This window comes from Castor canadensis, chromosome 13 (assembly GCF_047511655.1).
Source record: "Castor canadensis chromosome 13, mCasCan1.hap1v2, whole genome shotgun sequence".
NCBI classification, from domain to species: Eukaryota; Metazoa; Chordata; class Mammalia; order Rodentia; family Castoridae; genus Castor; species Castor canadensis.
Window position 1 is genome coordinate 126,947,690 of NC_133398.1, and position 17,686 is coordinate 126,965,375.

At 43.3% G+C, this 17,686-nt stretch overlaps 1 protein-coding gene across 4 annotated transcripts in view; it reads left to right on the top strand.

The window, feature by feature from the left end:
* Nucleotides 1-11,545: 11,545 nt before the first annotated feature.
* Nucleotides 11,546-17,686, top strand: part of Tut7 (terminal uridylyl transferase 7) — a 57,401-nt gene continuing 51,260 nt past the window's right edge. The window contains exons 1-2 of one of the 4 annotated variants that reach the window (XM_074052614.1): nt 11,546-11,745; nt 12,667-13,217. In XM_074052614.1, coding sequence (XP_073908715.1) covers nt 12,698-13,217 — 520 coding nt within the window. In that variant the 5' untranslated portion in view covers nt 11,546-11,745; nt 12,667-12,697. Of the gene's footprint in view, nt 11,746-11,813; nt 12,289-12,666; nt 13,218-17,686 lie in introns of those variants that run through there. The other 3 variants (XM_074052613.1, XM_074052611.1, XM_074052612.1) reach the window with 3 other exon arrangements.

A 17,686-nucleotide genomic window follows, 5' to 3' on the forward strand; every position in this document is an offset into this window, starting at 1 on the left:
AAACAAAACACCCAGGTTTTTAGGAAGTCATATCAGCAATTACATTTTCAGAGAAGTTGAATCTAAAGTTGTAACTCCTCATCTTCATGTCCTGAAGACATGAAGTTTCAACATTTTCTATCCCACAGATTTGTTGTATAGTAGGGCTTGGCTTCTTCAAGACATAATTCTGACAACAGAACTCTTTCATGAGTGTCTTAGTTCAGCATTCCAAGTGTGGTCCCTCCATGACTTAACCAGGCTTCACTCTTTTGATTCCACCACCTTGATAGCACCACACTGGGGACCAAGCTTCCCTTTGAGGGATACACTTAAGCCATATCCAAACCATTGCAATGACTGCTACAGGTGGAGGATTGTGGATCCCAGTGGCACAAACCAGTGGAAGGTACAAACCAGTTTCAATTTCTAGTAGGATGGGTCCTGAGAGAAGAGCCGCTGAAATGGTACCCAATGGCTGAGCAGGCTGTCTTTGATCTTTGATTGCTATAACTCTGTTTCTCAGCTGAGCAGGGGCCTGCTGTAGCATAGAATTTTAGAGCAAAACAGTTTGTGTCAAAAAAATGTGTGTCAAACGCAGGTGATGGGTTGGTGATAGTTAGGCAGTTGCCCTCAGCTGGGACACGAGGGATGGAAATGAGCAAGTGAGGCTTTATTTCCTTTTCTTTCTCCCTCCTTCCTTCCTTCCTTCCTTCCTTCCTTCCTTCCTTCCTTCCTTCCTTCTTTCGATATCAGGGTTTGAAATCATGACCTTGTGCCTTCCTCCTCTCCTCCCCTTCCCCCTCCTCTTCTCCCACCTCCTTTTGTTCCTCCCCCTCCTCCTTTAATCATTTTGGACAGGATTTCCCTATGTAGCTCAGACTGTCCCCAAACTTTTGATCCTTTTTTCTCATCCTCCTGAGTGTTGGGATTATAGGCATGATGTACCACTGTGCCTAGCTGGGAAGCAGGTTTTGTATAAACAAAATGTATTCAATTGAAAAGGAATTTATTTCAGATGTCTCTCCTGCTTTTCTTATTTTTAGAAGGTGATTTGGGGGAATTAGGCCCTAAACTCAGGAAAGCTGCCCACAAATTCAGGTTTTCTTGTTCATTTCCTTTGTGTTAGTATTTATTAAAAATGAAAACACCATGTCTTCCTGAAGCCCGTGGCCTCATTTTACACACAAGGCTGGCATTAAGCCTTTGCTTCATGCTCTTCAGATATCTAGATTTATAAGAGCAGATATCTTTCTCTGAAAATCACTAGCTCATTCTCCCGACCCCAGATCCCAAGTAGAGGGAGGAAGAGAACTCTCTATGTTCCGACCCACACACAAGAAGCCTTTTTTTCTTTGCAAGCAACTGGCACACTTTTTCAGCTGACATGTCCTACATTGTTCTAAAAACAGCAGCAGCCAAAGACACTATAAGAACAGATGATCCAAGACTCCCTGAGTACTGCCACACCAGCTCATAATTACAAACGCAGGGTAGGCAGAACATCTGTATTCTGAGCCCCTTTTTCTAGAAGGGGGAATGTCGCTAGCCCTCTTGCTGCATTAAATTTTTGTGATCTACATTCTGGCTTCAGAACCAGTTCATGGTTGCTCTGTCCTGGGACTGCAACAGATCTCTTCCCCACTCTCAGATAATTCAATGCATCTAATTAATTATCGACTGCCTGCAGCTTAGAGAGCTTTTAAGTCTGTATTTTGAGTAATGACTCTGCAAATGTGGGATGTGTGTGTGTTGAGGGGAGAAGGAAGTAGGTAGTCATAAAATATAGTGGTTTGGTGGGGTGAATGGGGAGGAGTTGTGGCTTGTTTTTTCACTTTTTTCTTGGTTTTTTAGAGATGGTGTCTCTCTATGACCCTCCTGTTTCCACCTCCTGAGTGCTGATAGTATTTGACTGCCTATGTTTCTGACCTTGGTTCTCTAAGGCCTGAAATAACATAAATTTAGGGATATGCCTTTTGTAGAAGGAGATACTAGGGAAAAAAAAACTGAAAAGGGAAGCAGAGATTTTTCTGGGAAACTATCAAAACAGTCATTCCAAATGAGAGCAGGTTGAGACTTTTTGATTATTGAGTAGCAGAGCTGAGCTCACCAGTGCCTTTGCAGGAGTTATTGTACCTTCTTATGTGACTCCTGTGGGGAAATTTCACTGTTCATACAGACTGTAAGCATATGTATTGATTTAACAAAACACTAGTTAAAAAGTCAACATTTAAAGTCATAGGCTTTGGTACGAGTTGGAGATCAGATCCTGGCTCTGTGCCTTGGGACAAACTTCCTACCCTCCCTTGAGTCCCCATTTTCAGACATTTCTAATAGGAGTAATGGTAAGCAAAGCTCCAGGGAGGAGGTCTCTTTAAGGAGGGGGCATCTGCCTGGCCCTTGGCTGCTGAGTTCATGATGTCGCAAAAAAGAATTTTAGAACACATTGAGGTGGAAACCAAGAAAGTTTATTAGTAAAGCAAAACAAAGGAAAGGAAAGATAGAAACATAGTACACAACCCAGAGTTTGAGGCGTTCTCTCTCTCTCTTCCCCTCCCTCTCCTCTCCTCCCACCCCCCCCACCTCAGTGCTGGGGATCAAAACCTTGGCTTACATTTGAAGTAATCATCAAAACATAAAAATCATTATAAACACAGAAACTTATAAAAATGAACATCCCAAATCAGCTACTCAATGAGAAGAATTAAAGTGCTTGTGATCAGTTGAGAATGGTGGATTTTGGCTTCATGTTCCTTGTCTCTTGCTTATAAGTAAGAAAACTGAGACCCAGGATGGGAGGATGACTTCCACAAGAGTAAGCAGAATCAGAGCTGATACTGCGGTTGCAGATACTACGGTTTCAGAGGATGGTCTTACAGAGAATTCAGAAAGGAACCAGGCTGCTTGGGGTATAAGGGCTCAATCAGGAGATAGGAGCTTGGAGTATGGTATAAAAAATATAAACTTTGAAGTCATAAAGAAGCCTGGGTGAAGTCTCAAATAGGCTAACATAGTGAAGCTATGTTAGCATCTGCCTGTGCTTAATCTCTTTGAGTTTCTGTTTTCAGAAATAATTCACAAATTATGGAAAAGGATATCCACCACATGTACTTAGTGCTGGCCCAGTGTTCCTTCCTCAGTACAAGTTTCCTTTCTTCCTCTTCTGTCTTTGTATCACCAACATGGCCACAGAGCTGCTTACCATCACCTTGGTCTCCAAAGTAACAAGAAAGGAAGCAGAATGAGAGCAGTTGAAGTTTGAGCATGTAACCCCAGCTTAGAACCAGGAAGAAGACAACCACCTAACAGAAGTACTGGAGGTTTCAGCATCGTAAAGTAATAGCAGAGCACAGTCAAGCAGAGGAAGTGACACTGGCACACTTGAGATTCCATGAGTCTTGGAAGGAACCCAAGTGTTTCTGGATTCTTCATGGTGCCAAGGAAGGCAGATGGCAAAGAAGTCAGAAGATTGCCACAACTGGCACAAAGCGGTAAACCACCAGGCTAAAAATCACCTGAAAGTTGCAGTCACATTTCAAACACATCCGGTGAAGCATGGGTTTAAGTCACCAAGACAAACTGAAGCAACATAGATGAGGAAAGTGAGGCACAGGAAATGGCAGCAAGGAATTCAAATAAGCCTTGTACTGACAAGTGGCTTGATTAAAAGCATGAAGACACTGCTCTCTTTGCTTTAAACTCCACAAGCTGCAACATTTAGTAAAAAAGGGAAAAACAGCAGTTCTCTCCCTCTGACCTTACCCGCTTGCCCAAATAATTAGCTCTGGGAAGTGAGCAAGGATATCTTAAAGAGACTTTAGCCAGGCGCCAGCAGCTGATGCCAAAAATCCTAGTCACCTGGGAGACTAAGATCAGAAGAACTGGGGTTCAAGGCCAGCCCAGGGAAATAGTTTGAAAGACCCTAATCTCCAAAAATAACCACAGCAAAATGGAAAAAAAAAAAAAAAAGAAAGGAAGAAAGAAAGAAAGAAATTTAAAAAGACACTTACTCTGGGAAAATGACTCCCTGGGCACAGAAAATGTTTAAAAAGTAAATTACTTTTTGCAAAGGTGGACACCTGTCTTGCAGGGACCATCTGGCAGGGCCCATACTTTGCTCACCCTTGAAATCTTTAGGCCCAATTGGTAAGACAGTCACAGCAAGAATGATCATACACGAGATGTCAAAACAAAGGGCAGTACTTATGTTAAGGATTTTGTTTTTAGTGGTACTGGGATTTGAACTCAGGGCCTTGTGTTTGCTAGGCCACTGTTCTACCACTTGAGCCACTCCCAAGATCCATCTTAAGGTAAATTTGAGTCAATCCCTCCCCCCCAGCTCACTTTTTCATCATGAATACCCCTGATGTTAAAGCACTCATTGCACCTGTTATCAGATGTGCCCACACCTCTGTCTGGGTTGTATACTATGCTTCTATCTTTCCTATCCTTTGTTTTGCTTTACTAGTAAACTTTCTTGGTTTCCACCTCAATGTGTTCTAAAATTCTTTTTTGCAACATCATGAACTCAGCCGCCAAGGGCCAGGCAGATGCCCCCTCCTTAAGAAGACCTCCTCCCTGGAGCTTCTCTTCTTCTGGTAACAAAACCACTGGAGTTGAACAGAACAAAGAGAACTTACCATCAGATACTAGGTATTACCAGGTATCATTAGATATCACCAACAAGGCAAAGAGAGGCTGGCATTAAAAGATAAAACCACAATAATTTGGCTTAATGACCTTAATTGGCTTTATTTTTATTCCAGAATCAGACAAAAGTTCATTTCAGAAAGTAGAAAAAAATATTCCAATAGGCTGAGCAAAAAAAAGGAATTTGATTTATAGACAAAAAGAAAAAAAAGGGCAGAAGAAAGCAGAAATAAGTCTACAGCCATACCACCCTGAACTCACCTGATCTCATCCATCTCAGAAGCCAGGCAGGGCTGGGCCTGGTTAGTACTTGGAAGGGAGAAAGTGGAACTAAAAGAGAAATTGCTTTCTTTGTAAAGTGGGACCGAGCAATAGAATAGTTAATTGATGGTTAGCATCAGCTTACTTTATGATACCTCTTCTGTGAAAGGGTTAGGGCACAGGAACTTTCATCAACATGCCAACTGAAATTTACCTGTTTGGGGAATTTTGCTGTTAATGCTCCCATCCTGATTGATCCCAAAGTCAGAAAGACAACTTGGATTCAGTTTTGTGACATGGAACTTTAGTGTTAAAACTCAGTTTTAATATTTAGCCTGGTCTGTCAGGATCTGATGCAGGTGCTGACTTCAGAGCAAAGACCAGAGAGGCAAGCGGGTCACTCAAATAGCCTGTGGATATGTGTCCAATCAGGAGTCCAGATCATCACGTCCCTCAGAGATATGTTAGGGAAGTGGAGTAGAGGAATATATCCAAAGAAGTGGAGCCAGAAAAGATGACTTAAATTTGAGAAGACTGAGATACATTAAAGGGCAAGTTAAAAACTTATTCCCGTATTTCACAGAGGGGATCAGGGTTCCAGCAAGAGATGAGATCAGCTTTGAGATGCTGGTGACTGAACCCAGGGCCTCATGCATGACGGGCAAGTGTTCTAACCCTAAACTATACCCTCAGCCTTTCTGGTTTTGGTGGTATTGGGGTTTGAATTCAGGGCCTTGTGCTTGCTAGGCGGGTACTCTACCACTTGAGCCATTACCCCAGCCCTACAAATAAGATCTTAAGTGTTAATTCAGGACATTTGTTTCCTTCATCAGATTTTTTAACAGGGTAAGAACTGCAAAACAAAACAAAAACCTGTGTTTTCTTCACAAAGGCACTTGACATTGGCTGAATAATTAAAAGTAAAGAATGACCATAAATAAACGGCTAGTTCTGAGGCAGCAAAGCTTTCGCTGTTTATTAGAATATGCTATCACTGATTCTTCCTAAGATCTGACCATGTGCTCTGGAAATAAAACACTTCTGCCTTATACCTGCACCTTAGGTGGTAAATACGAGGTCCTGGAGTAACAGGCAGAATCTGTAGAAGGAACATCTTGGCCTTTTCGATGTTCCTCAAGCACAGAGGCTAGGAAACTACAGGTTAAGCCTCATCTGAAGGGAGATACGAAAAGACTGTTGTAGTAAGGCTTCTGAAGACCTCTGGGAATATTGTCTCCCTCAGCACAATACTACAGTTCTTTACTCTCTGTCCTCTGCCCACCACAGGGCAAAAAGAGAACTTTTCTGTTTTCAAATTCTATTTTTTTTCCATTACAAGCTCTCACTATGTAAGGCTGACCTTACATAGTGAACTCTGCCTCCTAAGTACTGGGATTGCAGGTGTGCACCACATTGCCCAGCCGAGCATATTCTTATTTTTAATGAAAGCCATTAACCAGGTGTGGTGGTACATGCCTGTAATAACAGAATTTGGGAAGCTGAAGCAGGAGAGTCTTGAGGTGGAGGCCAGCCTGTGCTGTATACCCAGAGCCTGTCTCAAATAAACCAACACAACAAAATGACATTATGAGGATGTTGAAAACTCTAGGTAGAGAGTGAGGGAGGGAGGGAGGGATAAATGGCAGGCCTTTGAAAGAGGACTTCTACACCTTAATAAAAGAGGGGGACCAGTCCAGTGAGTCTGGCAGGCTGAGGCTGGGAGGGTCACTTGAGTTCAGAATGAAGAGGCCATCCTAGGCAACAGAGTGAGAAGAAATATTGCTGTAGAGACTGGTTTGCTCTGTAACTTTCATTTGTTCCACAAATATTCTCAGAGAACCTGATGTAAACCAGATAAAGTCCCGATTTTTTAAAATGTACATTCTACTTGAGGAAGACAGGTAAGAAACAATTGTAATAAATAGCTAAATAATATTGAAATCATTGTTTTTATATGCCAAATAGACAGAAATGGTTAAGGGCAGAGAAAGGAGATATATTATTCGGCCCAGTATTACACCATGGGAAGGGGCAAAGTAAGCACTTCAGTCCATTGTCAGGGTATAGACATAACCCTTAGGTTAAGTAGAGGAAGAACTTGGGAAGAGGTGAGAGATGAGCATAAGCAGTCCCTGTTACAGGAGCAGTCCAGTGGCCAGGCGTGGCAGCAATGGTCTAGCAGTTCTTGTCTCAGGACTTGTTGGGTGGGGCCAGGTTGATCAGTATCTCAGTCCTTGTTCTCTGAGGGTTCCAGAGAAGTTATCAAGGTTGTCATCACTTGAAGGGAGCTATCTGGTTCCCATGAGATGACTACTCCTCTCCAGGTGACTGCCCTCATTTCAGGGGTGGTCTGCCAGGGTCACAGTTGCTCAGGGATAGTTTCAGTCCCTCATCATAGAAGTTATTGATCAGTCCTGACCTTTCTGGATTCCAAGGTGAGTGCAAAGTGAATGGCAATGAGGCAGGATGCCTAGTTTTTCTCCTGCTTTGGGCTAATTTGTGGGCCCAAGTAAAGAGTCAGTACTTTTCAACAAAAGTGGTATAAGTGCCTGTTACAAGGTGTAAATAATGCCACAAGAGAAAAAAGCTGTAATAGGTGAAGATGACTGGGAACACAGAGGGGAGGTTGGTGAGTTGCAACTTAAATGGATAGTCAGAGGGCTGAGTATACTCAGTAGAGTATTTGCCTAGCATGTGCTGGGTTTGATCCCCACCACAGTAAAAACTACCTACATAAATAAATGGGTGGTCAGAGTGGCCACATTGATGTGACCTTTGAGCAGATATGAAGGGAGGAGGATATGGAGCAATGCAGAAACCTCAGGAAATGTCCTGAAGAATGGGACAAGACTCTGACGGAGACATTGCAAGGCTGGCGTGGTGACAGTGGAGCGAGGGGGGATTTGTCACACCCTACACAGCACATCTCCGTGACCTGAGGTCTGGGCTTAGGTTCTCCCACAAACCAGGCAGTTCTCCAGTCAGAGCCAGCTTTGTGTCCTATAAATCAGTTCAATTCTGACATTATCTACCAGGAGGTAATAGCAGATCTCACAGGTGGAAGGGCCAGCCTCATGGCACATCCTTACTCCAGACTCAGATCACAAGTCTGAGCTATCTGCATACGACAAACAGGGCTCCCATGACTCCCTTCTCCAGTTCAATTAATTTGCTAGGAAGGCTCACAGAACTTGGGGAGACACTCACCTGTTTATTATGAAGAGATACTGCCCTCCCAGCACCTCAGTTATAGGGAATTCATCAAATCTTGTGGTTCAATTTTTTTGTGTACTTGATCCCTAACACCCCCTCCCTTTCTCAGAAGCAGGTGGGGCTGAAAGCTCAACCCCTCCAATCCTCTAATCCCACTCTTTGGGATGTCTTCTGACCTCATTAGTATAAACTCAAGTGTTATCACAGGAGCTCCTTATGAATAATAAGAGACTCCGATCACTCAGGATATTTGAGTTTTAAGACAGTAAGCGGCCAGGCACTGCTGGCTCATGCCCATAATCCTAGCTACTCAGGAGGCAGAGATCAGGAGGATCAATGCTTGAGGCCAACCTGGGCAAGTAGTTTGTGAGACACTGTCTTGAAAATACCCAGCATAAAAGAGGGCTGGTGGAGTGGCTCAAGCAGTAAAGTTCCTGCCTAGCAAGAGGGAGGCCCTGAGTTCAAAACCCCAATACTGCCAAAAAAAAAAGGGAGCCAGGTGTGGAGGAACATACCTGGACACATCTGGAATTCTGACACTCTTGAGCCTGAGGCAGGAGGATCTCATGTTGAAGATTAGCCTGGGCTATATCAGAAAACCCTATCTGAAAACAAGACAGGAACCAGGACAAAGTTCAAATATACTCCATGCTCTATCACAGGGGCAAGAGGAGTAAGGTATGAGGTCTGAAGGTAAAGGAGGGGCTTTGTGGCTATTGTAAGAACTTCAGGTTTTCATCCTACAGTGTAATTGTCTATGGGTGGGGAAAGATTGAGGCAGTTTCGTGAGTCTGTCGAGGGTGATTGAAGTTATTCTGTGCATACACTTAGGTTCTTAGGTCCCCTGACTTCATGTTGATGGAAGGTTCTAATTTTGTTGGCTAGTTCTGCAGCTAGCAGAGGATTTGCAATTGAAAAGGAGGCTCTGAGTGGTTAGAGAATGTCTAATCTGAGAGGCCCTTGGTTAAATTATATAAATTTAAGACCCCACTCTTTCCCTATTTTTAGCCTGCCTCAGCACCAGGTTATAAGCCACAGAAGTGGCCAAAAGTCACTGGACTCTGGACATATTTATCTTTCTTTTGTTTTCCTTTCCTAGATATTAAAGGAAGAGCCTATATAATTTTCTAACAGTGGATAAAAAGCATTGGAGAAGAAAATTGGTTGAACCCTTGCACTTCTGTATGGTTTTTGTAGTGCTGGAGATTAATCCTTACACTTCTTTTTTGATTTTTTTTTTTTTTTTTGGTACTGGGGCTTGAACTCAGGGCTTATACCTTGAGCCACTTCACCAGCCCTCTTTTGTAATGTGTTTTTTTCAAGATAGGGTCTCATGAACTGTTTTCCTGGGTTGGCTTCAAACTGCGATTCTCCTGATCTCTGCCTCAGAGTAGCTAGGATTACAGGGCTGAGCCTGGGTAATCCTTACACTTCTGACACCATGGCCTAACTGGAAGAAGACCATTGGATTTGGATTTGCTAAAGGCTAATTGTCAACATTCAAGATAGAAGACACATTGTAACACATGGACTAATATTAGTGTCCTTTAAACAATGTGTAATATACATCTGTCTCCAAACCAGAGGGCGCCCCGCCCCCACATTTCTGATCCAAGTTGTTGAAAATATGCAATCACCACATTCTGAGAAAGTCAGTACTCCTTCCGAGGACATCCAAAGAAAATTCATACTTTTCAAACGGATTGTAAGGATTCCCATGACCAATTTACATTCTTCCAGCATGACAGGGACATAAAGGTGTATTTTGTTGTGGGTCTTTATGTACATTGTCACAATGAATCTTAAAAGTCACTAACTCAGACTATGAGAAAACTTTGGGAAACACATAGAAGATAATGTAAATCAAAATATTTTAAATCCCTAAAAAGATGTCTGCTCTGTTACTCCTCTAAAATTCTAGGAAAAGGTAGCCGATTTACCTAAGTCAGTTCTTTTGCAGGGGAATTACTCACCCGGGTGTGGTGGGTGTGGTGACGCTGCTGCCCCATAATGAACTATCTTGTATCACCACCTCCATTGGACCCTATATTAAAGGCCACTGACTGCCTGTCAAACAGAGCATTAGTTTGATTCCCACAAATTTTCAGAACCAAAACATCTAAATAAGGAAGTATACCAAAGTGGTAGGAATGTGTTTTAAATCTCATTAGTACAAGGGCTGGGATGTAGCTCGGTGGTACAGCGCTTGCCTAGCATGTGTGAGGCCCTGGGTTCGATCCCAGCACCAAAAAAGAAAAGACAAAAAAAAAAAAAAAAAAGAAAGAAACCTCATCAGTACAGCTATCTAATAAAAAGTCTTTCTGATGAGATCCAATGGTTTGAATTTCAGTCTTCTTTTTACTGTACTCTAAGGGCTAAATTTCCTGCTCTTGAAAATGGGTATAATCATATTTTCTTCCTGTAGCTGTTGTAGGGATTAAGTGAGTTAATATTTGCAAAGTTCTCAAAGCAAATATTGGCCATGGTTGGTACTTCATGTATTTATTATCTTAAGAGTGTAGCAAGAGGTACTATCGCTTGAGTTGCCCCAAAGCTGCTGGGTCTTGCGAACTTTTGCCCCCACTGACCTTGAACTCGCCATCCCCCCTCCACATCCCGAGAGACTGAGATTACAGGCAGGAGCCACCACGCCCAGTTTGTATTTAAGTTTACATGCTGTAGGGAAACTGAGGAATAAAAACTGCCCTATTTCCCAGCACTCCCTAATCTTATTAGTTGCTGCATGCTTTCAAAGGATTTAGAACACCACAGAGCAAGGTGGGTAACATCGTGCAGTCAAAAACCAAAACAAAACAGCCGAAAAACAAGCCAGCCATCCCAGCACTCGGCAGGCTGAGCAGAAGGGTCCTGAGTTCGAGGCCAGCCTGGGCTACACTGAGACCGTGTCTGAGAAACAGTGAGTAAAGTTAGCCCCTGCCCGATCCTTTACAATGACACACATTCTTTAGAGTAGCACTAGTTCTCAATCTGAGAAAGCTGCGTGCGCTTCTCGGATCACCCTGACATCTGGGTGAAGAGCGATGCTAACACGCCGTTCTTTCCAGGGCTCAGTTTCCCTAGGAGGCACCGAGGAGTCAGGGGCAGAGCTGCTGACCTGAGCTCTCAGCGCCGGAAGCCGGAGAGAAAGGAAGCCCCGGCAGCTTGCGGGAGAGGGCGGGCCGTGGGCGGAAGAGTCTGCAAGCCGCTTCAGCACGGAGCTGCGAGCCCAGGCGGGCCGGACTCCAGAGGCCTGGGACCCGAGCGCGGGGGCGGTGGGCGGGGCTACAGGAGATGGGCGGGGCGATGGGTGCAGGGGCGTGGCCTGCGAGCGGGGCGGGGCGGAGCGGGGCGGGGCGGTCGTTCGAGAGCGGCGCGCGTTTCCGGCGAGCGCGGGGGAGCGCAGGGGCGGGGGCACCGCCGGCTCCCAATCGCGCACAATGAGACAGCGCTGAGCGCCGGAAGTGGGGCCGAAGGAAAACACGGAGAGGGAGCCCGGCCGGGACAGGAAGAGGCGGCGGACCGCGGCGGAGGTGGTGAGCGCTCCGGGCGCCTGGGCACCGCGTCCCTGCCAGACTCGCCTCTGGGCTGGGTCTCCGCTGGCTTCCCTGGTGTCCGGAGACGAGGTCGGGCCTGGCACCAGAGGTACGTTGGCTCCATCCTTCGCCGGCCTCCTCGCCCCAGTTTCGGTGACCCGGGAGCCCCGGGCCGGGGGAGATTGAGCTTTCGGGCTGAGTCCGCGTCTTCACTTTGTGTCAGACTCTGCGGCGACAGGAAAGAAGGGATTTGGGTCAAGGCACCGGTTCCGGCCTCCTGGCAGCCCGGGGAACCCCAGGACCCCATTGAGGTGGCAGGTCACTTCCTGCTTCCTGGTCCCCACTGTGGCTTCGTGGCTAGGAGTGCGGGGACACCTCCTCCGCCTGGATCGCGGAGGGTGGAAACTGAGGCACATCATGGGTGGGGCAGTTAAATGGGGCTCGGATATGAGTGTCATTTTGCAGAGAACTGCTGTTTGTGGCAAAACCAAACTTGTTCGGGGCTAGAGAGTGAGACTTGGGTGGTTGCTGGCGTTGTCGCTAGGTTGGAACCCCCGCCCCTTTTGACGGCTGTGCGATCCCGTGCGTGCCGGCCTTCGGTCGGGTTGTCCCCAGCCGTGGGAGCCGGCCTGAGGAGATGTAGTCGGTCCGGGTAAAGTTTCGGTTACTTTGTATAACGCTTAAAAGCAATTGCCAACTGGAAAAAACTGTTCTGGGAGTTTTGTAACAGTATTGGCTTGGGATGTTCACTTTGAAGAGAGTCTCTTTTGTTAAACTAGGTAAAAGCTGACCAACTTGATATGAGTACCATACTGTACTACAGTTCTCAGAATTATAGGAATTTACCCACAGATTTAATCTTCATATTAAGTAGCAAGTAGTACTTCTCATGAATGTTACAGGATTAAGTCCCCTAACTTTTAGTGTAATGTACTATTAGGAATGTGATAGAATTTTTGTGGTAAATGTGACATTTTGTGTGCTTGGTACGATGTTACAGCTTGTCGTTTTCCCAAATGCCTTCTTTCAGGTGCAAAGTAAGAAAGTTGAAGTCAAAGACCATGGGCGATGCAACAAAACCTTACTTTGTGAAGCGTACTAAAGACCGAGGAACTGTTGATGACGATGATTTTCGAAGGGGTCACCCCCAGCAAGATTATTTAATAATGGACGATTATGCTAAAGGCCATAGTAGTAAAGTGGAAAAGGGCCTTCCAAAAAAAAAGATAACACCCGGAAACTATGGAAATACGCCCAGAAAAGGACCTTACTCTGTTTCCAACAATCCATATGCATTTAAAAACCCAATTTACAGTCAGCCCGCTTGGGTGGATGACAGCCACAAAGATCAAAGTAAGAGGTGGCTCTCGGATGAACTCACTGGTAATTCAGACAGTTGGAGAGAATACAAAGCTGGACGTAGAATTCCTATCACAAGCCGACCAAGAAAAGACTTGTTTCAGGAAAGTGAAGATCGTTACAGATGGCAAGATGGAAGAGGCTGCAGAACTGTAAGACCACTGTTTCATAAAGACCTAACAAGCCTAGAAACCATGTCAGAAATGGAAGCAGGAAGTCCTGGTAATGTGTTCCAACTCATCAGGTTACACCCCAAAGTCAGCAGTGTCATACTCATTTTCATTTAATAAGTTTTTATTTTCAGCTGTGAGCTTCATGTTTAATGTGACTATTTAAGGTTTGTAGTAGGGTAGTTGGGTAACTTCAACATATTTCAAATATTAGTCTTTTCAGAAATTTACTTTTAACCTCTGGGTGTGGTGGTGCACACTTGTAATCCAGCTGTGAGGGATTGAGGTTCAGGTTGACTGCAGGCAAAAACTTGACATTGAATCCGAAAAATAAAGCAAAAAAGGGCTGAGGGCATGACTCAAGTGGTAGAGCACGTTTTTAGCACAAGTGTGAGGCCCTGAGTTCAAACCCCACTATGGCCAAAAAACAAAAAAAATTTAATCCAGGCATGGTGGTGCATGCCTGTAATTTCAGGCTGAGGCAGGAGGAACATGAGTTCCAGGTCAGCCTTGGCTTATGTAGCAAGACCCTGTCTCCAAATAAAAAGAGTTTACTTTCCCCATGAGGCTCATTTTACTTTAGTGAACCTATTGTTTATAGAAGAGAGTGGTCATATGTTCCTCTCCTTGTATTTCTGAGTAGTGTGTGTGTATTGTCAAAAGTTATGTTAATAATCTTTGTATTTAAATAATAAAATGTGTTCATAATATAAGTGATAGAATATAATACTGAAAAAAAACCCTAATGTATGTAAAAACACAATATAGGTTGCATATATTGCCTGTACCTGGAGGGATATATGTCTAACGCAGTATCATTCTCCAGAGGAGGATAATTTTATATTTTTGTTTTTCAAGAGGAAGCAGCTGGGTGAGGTGGTACATGCCTGTAGTCCCAGCTACTTGGGAGAAGTGGGGAGGTGGCAGGATCACTTAAGCTCAGGAATTTGAGGCTAGTCTGGGCAACATGGTGAGACCATCTTAAAAGTAAAAAAAAAATATATATATATACATGGGTGGATGTAGCTTAGTGGTAGATCACTTGCCAGGCTTACACAAGGGGCTGGGGGCGGGGTGAGGCATGTTGGGAAACATGAGTTTAGAAAGTCAGAACAGGTAAAAGCTTTGCTGTTTACTTTTAGCAGAATCCATTTTTAAGTGACTTCGCATGGTTGATAATTACTTCAAAGTGAGTTACATGTTTTTTCTAAAAGGTGCAGAGTAGAATTTGTCCAAGTAGCGGTGATTTCTAAAAACAGGTTATTTTTGTCTAATGGATATATTTGCTGAAGTGCAGTAAAGCCATAGGTTGGATGGAAAACAAATGAAATTATTTAGTATGAAAATTATACTTAGAAAAATTGGCTTTTATGTTTACTTGCTAAAAGCCTGTTTTATTGATCATACAGAATGGGTTGCAAATGTTCTAGCATTTAAGAAATTTGAATTTAAATGCATTCAAGCACGGTGGGTACTTTCTAGCTCTTTAGTGGCCAGTGCATACTGGTTTTACCTGTGAGGCACTTGAACTGGGAACTCATGCATGTAGAATGCTCAAAAGGTATCATTTTTTTTGGAGGGGTTATACTATGTTTTGAACTCAGGGCCTCATACTTGCTAGTCAGGTGCTCTACCACCTGTGCCGCTCCACCAGTCCTAGAATGCTCAAAAGGGACATGGCTCTTATCATTAGAAAGTCTTAGGATAAAAATGGAAATCTTGAAATGAAGCATGGTGGTACATGCCCGCAATCCCATAATCCAAGCACTCTGGGAGGGGAGATAGGAGGATCAGAGTTCAAGGCCAGCCTGAGAGACACAGTGAGACCCTGTCTCAAAAAATCCCACCCCCACCAAAAAAAAAACCCCAAATGTAAACAAAAGCCTGACTCAAGCACTTACTAATATTAAATGGAAGAAAGAGGATTGTGTGATTTTTTTTTTTTAAAGGAAAATAAAGAGTAAATGCCAATTATCAAGTAGCAGGAATAGTATGATGCGTTAGGAATTAAATGGCAGAGAGAGACAAATGTTAGTCTTACAAATCTTTAAGCTAGAGAGAACTGGAAGGGTCTTCTGGTGGAGTCCTGTTGTGTTATATCAGAGGTAAAAACACAGTTTTACAAGTTAGGCAACACAGTGTGGAGAGTTAAACTTCTCCAGACTTGTGTATGCAGAATTGTGCATGAGGAATTGAAACCGAAATTGAAAATGAAGTTGGGGACTGTCACCCTGGCCGTCATCTCAGCCTCACTGGACCTGGAGTCCAGACAGGGAAAGTGAATATTTGTGATAATTTTTGGGGTTTTGGTTGACTTTTTTCTTTTTTAAAGTTTGTGTATATTTATTTCTATATTATGGTGTTGAGGGAGAATGTAGACATTTTAATTACCTATAGTTATCTTTTAGAAAACAAAAAAATTTGATCTTGAAAAGCATTTTAAAAATAGAAGTTTGTAGATTAGACATATTAAAAGGGGTTGTTTGCCATATGTATTCTGATTTAGTCTTAAGAATAACTAAGAGAGTTGCTTAAGTGTGTTAGAATAGGAAGTGCATTTTCCTGGGCTCCTATGCTCTCTCTATATGATGTATGGGTGCGTACTTTCACAGCCAAAAATGAACTTCGGCTTCTATCCCTTGAAAATCTAAAGGGAGTATGAAGCTGTTATGTAATGTTATTTACTATAGAGCAAAATTCAGTTTAATGTCTAAACTTTGCACTGCTTTCAAAGGATCCAAAAAAAGGACCCTTATTAAAGGGATTGAAATGTCCCTAAATCAAAATTAGGTCTTAGAAGGAAGTGTCTGTTAGACAATGTGAGAAGATGTAGTGAAAATTATGTTAGAGTTGCTTTTGTTTTTAAGTACTGTCTTCCTAATTTTCAGTTCTACCTCATCTCAGATATGCTAGATTGCCAATTTAATGTGTTTGGGACAATGCCATTAATGGTCTTAGCTGGAAAACACATGTCCTTTTTGAATGGAATAATGGACCATATACAGATAAAATATGGGAAACTACAATGCTGAATATAGAAAACTCATATTACACTAAACCTGGCATGAGCCAGGTAGTCTTCCTCTAAATAATTATGGGAGTTTTCCAAGAGTCCCTGCAATGAGGTTTTATTTGACAGTTTATAGCTACAGGCATGTGAAACTCAGTTCAGAATGTTATGTTGCTTTGTCAGTTCTAGTCTGTTCTGGGTGTGAATTGGTATGCTTCAAGAAGAAATTTTGTCATAATCTCTTTTCAGTTTCTATATTGTGAGACAGAAGGTTGAATTTGAGAATCCATCCCATACTTTACAATATTTCAAATCTTTACTTAGACTTGACCCTATGACCTCGGACAAGTTACTATTCTTTGGAACTTGCATTGTCTTTATCTGTACAATTGGGGTAGTACTAGCATCTGTGTTAGGATTACTGTAGGAATTAAATGAGGCAGTGAACATAATAAAGTAGTAGTGGCCACTGCTGTTATCATTGGACAGAATTTGTACAGCCATTCCCTTCCCTGTATAGAAGCAGGAGTTAGTTATTGCTTCCTTCTGTTTTATTTTTTGAGATCAGGGCTTCACTATACAGCCTAAGCTGGGCTTGAACTCAGGGATCCTCCTACCTCAGCCTCTAGAGTGCTGGAATTATAGAGCTGACCACCATGCCCAGCTAATCCTGATCTTTGAAGGGAGAGAGGACACTTGAAAATGAAGGCAAATACACTTAGTTACATTGTGAAGCTCTTGTAACCAAGAGGGAGGAGAGGCTAAAGAAGTAACCTAGTCATAAGTCAGTTACTATTTTTGGGAACCCATACAGATGTTCCTAAAGGGTATTGCACATATAATTGTAAATCTCTAATGCATGATGGCATTGGGAAGTTCTGTTGTGAACATTAAAATCACATGTGTTTATTTTGAGTTAGAGTTTATGATGGTTCGAAAACTAAATGAGAAGACACCTTGTGCTAGGTGCTCAAATGGAAGAGCAGCTGTCTTGCAGGTGCAAGGCCCTAAGTTCAAACCCCAGTACCACCAAAACCAAAAAATGAAAATGAAAACCAATGGTTAGACAACTCTAAGTGAAAAGAAGTGCTCATGTCAAAAATTTGTTCAGACTAACGGCACCAGTGGCTCAGGCCTGTGTTTCTAGCTACTCGAGAGGCAGAGATCAGAAGCCACCCCCAGCAAATAGTTCTCGAGACCCTATCGTGAAAATGCCCAATACCAAATAGGGCTGGTGGAGTGACTCAAGTGGTATAGCATCTCCCTAGTGATCTTGAGGCCCTGAGTTCAAACCCCAGTTCTGCCAAAAGAAAAAAGGAATTGGTTCAGACAAAACTAAATTAGGCTGGGTCTCATTAGAAAGCAGAGTGCAGCCAGGTATGGTGGCGATGACTAGAATCCAGAACTCGTCTGAGACATGAGGGTCAGAAGTTCTAGGCAGCTTGGGCAGCTACCAGTTAGTTGGTTTTTTTTCCCCTGTGAAATATGCTCAGTACAGTACAGTTCATGAA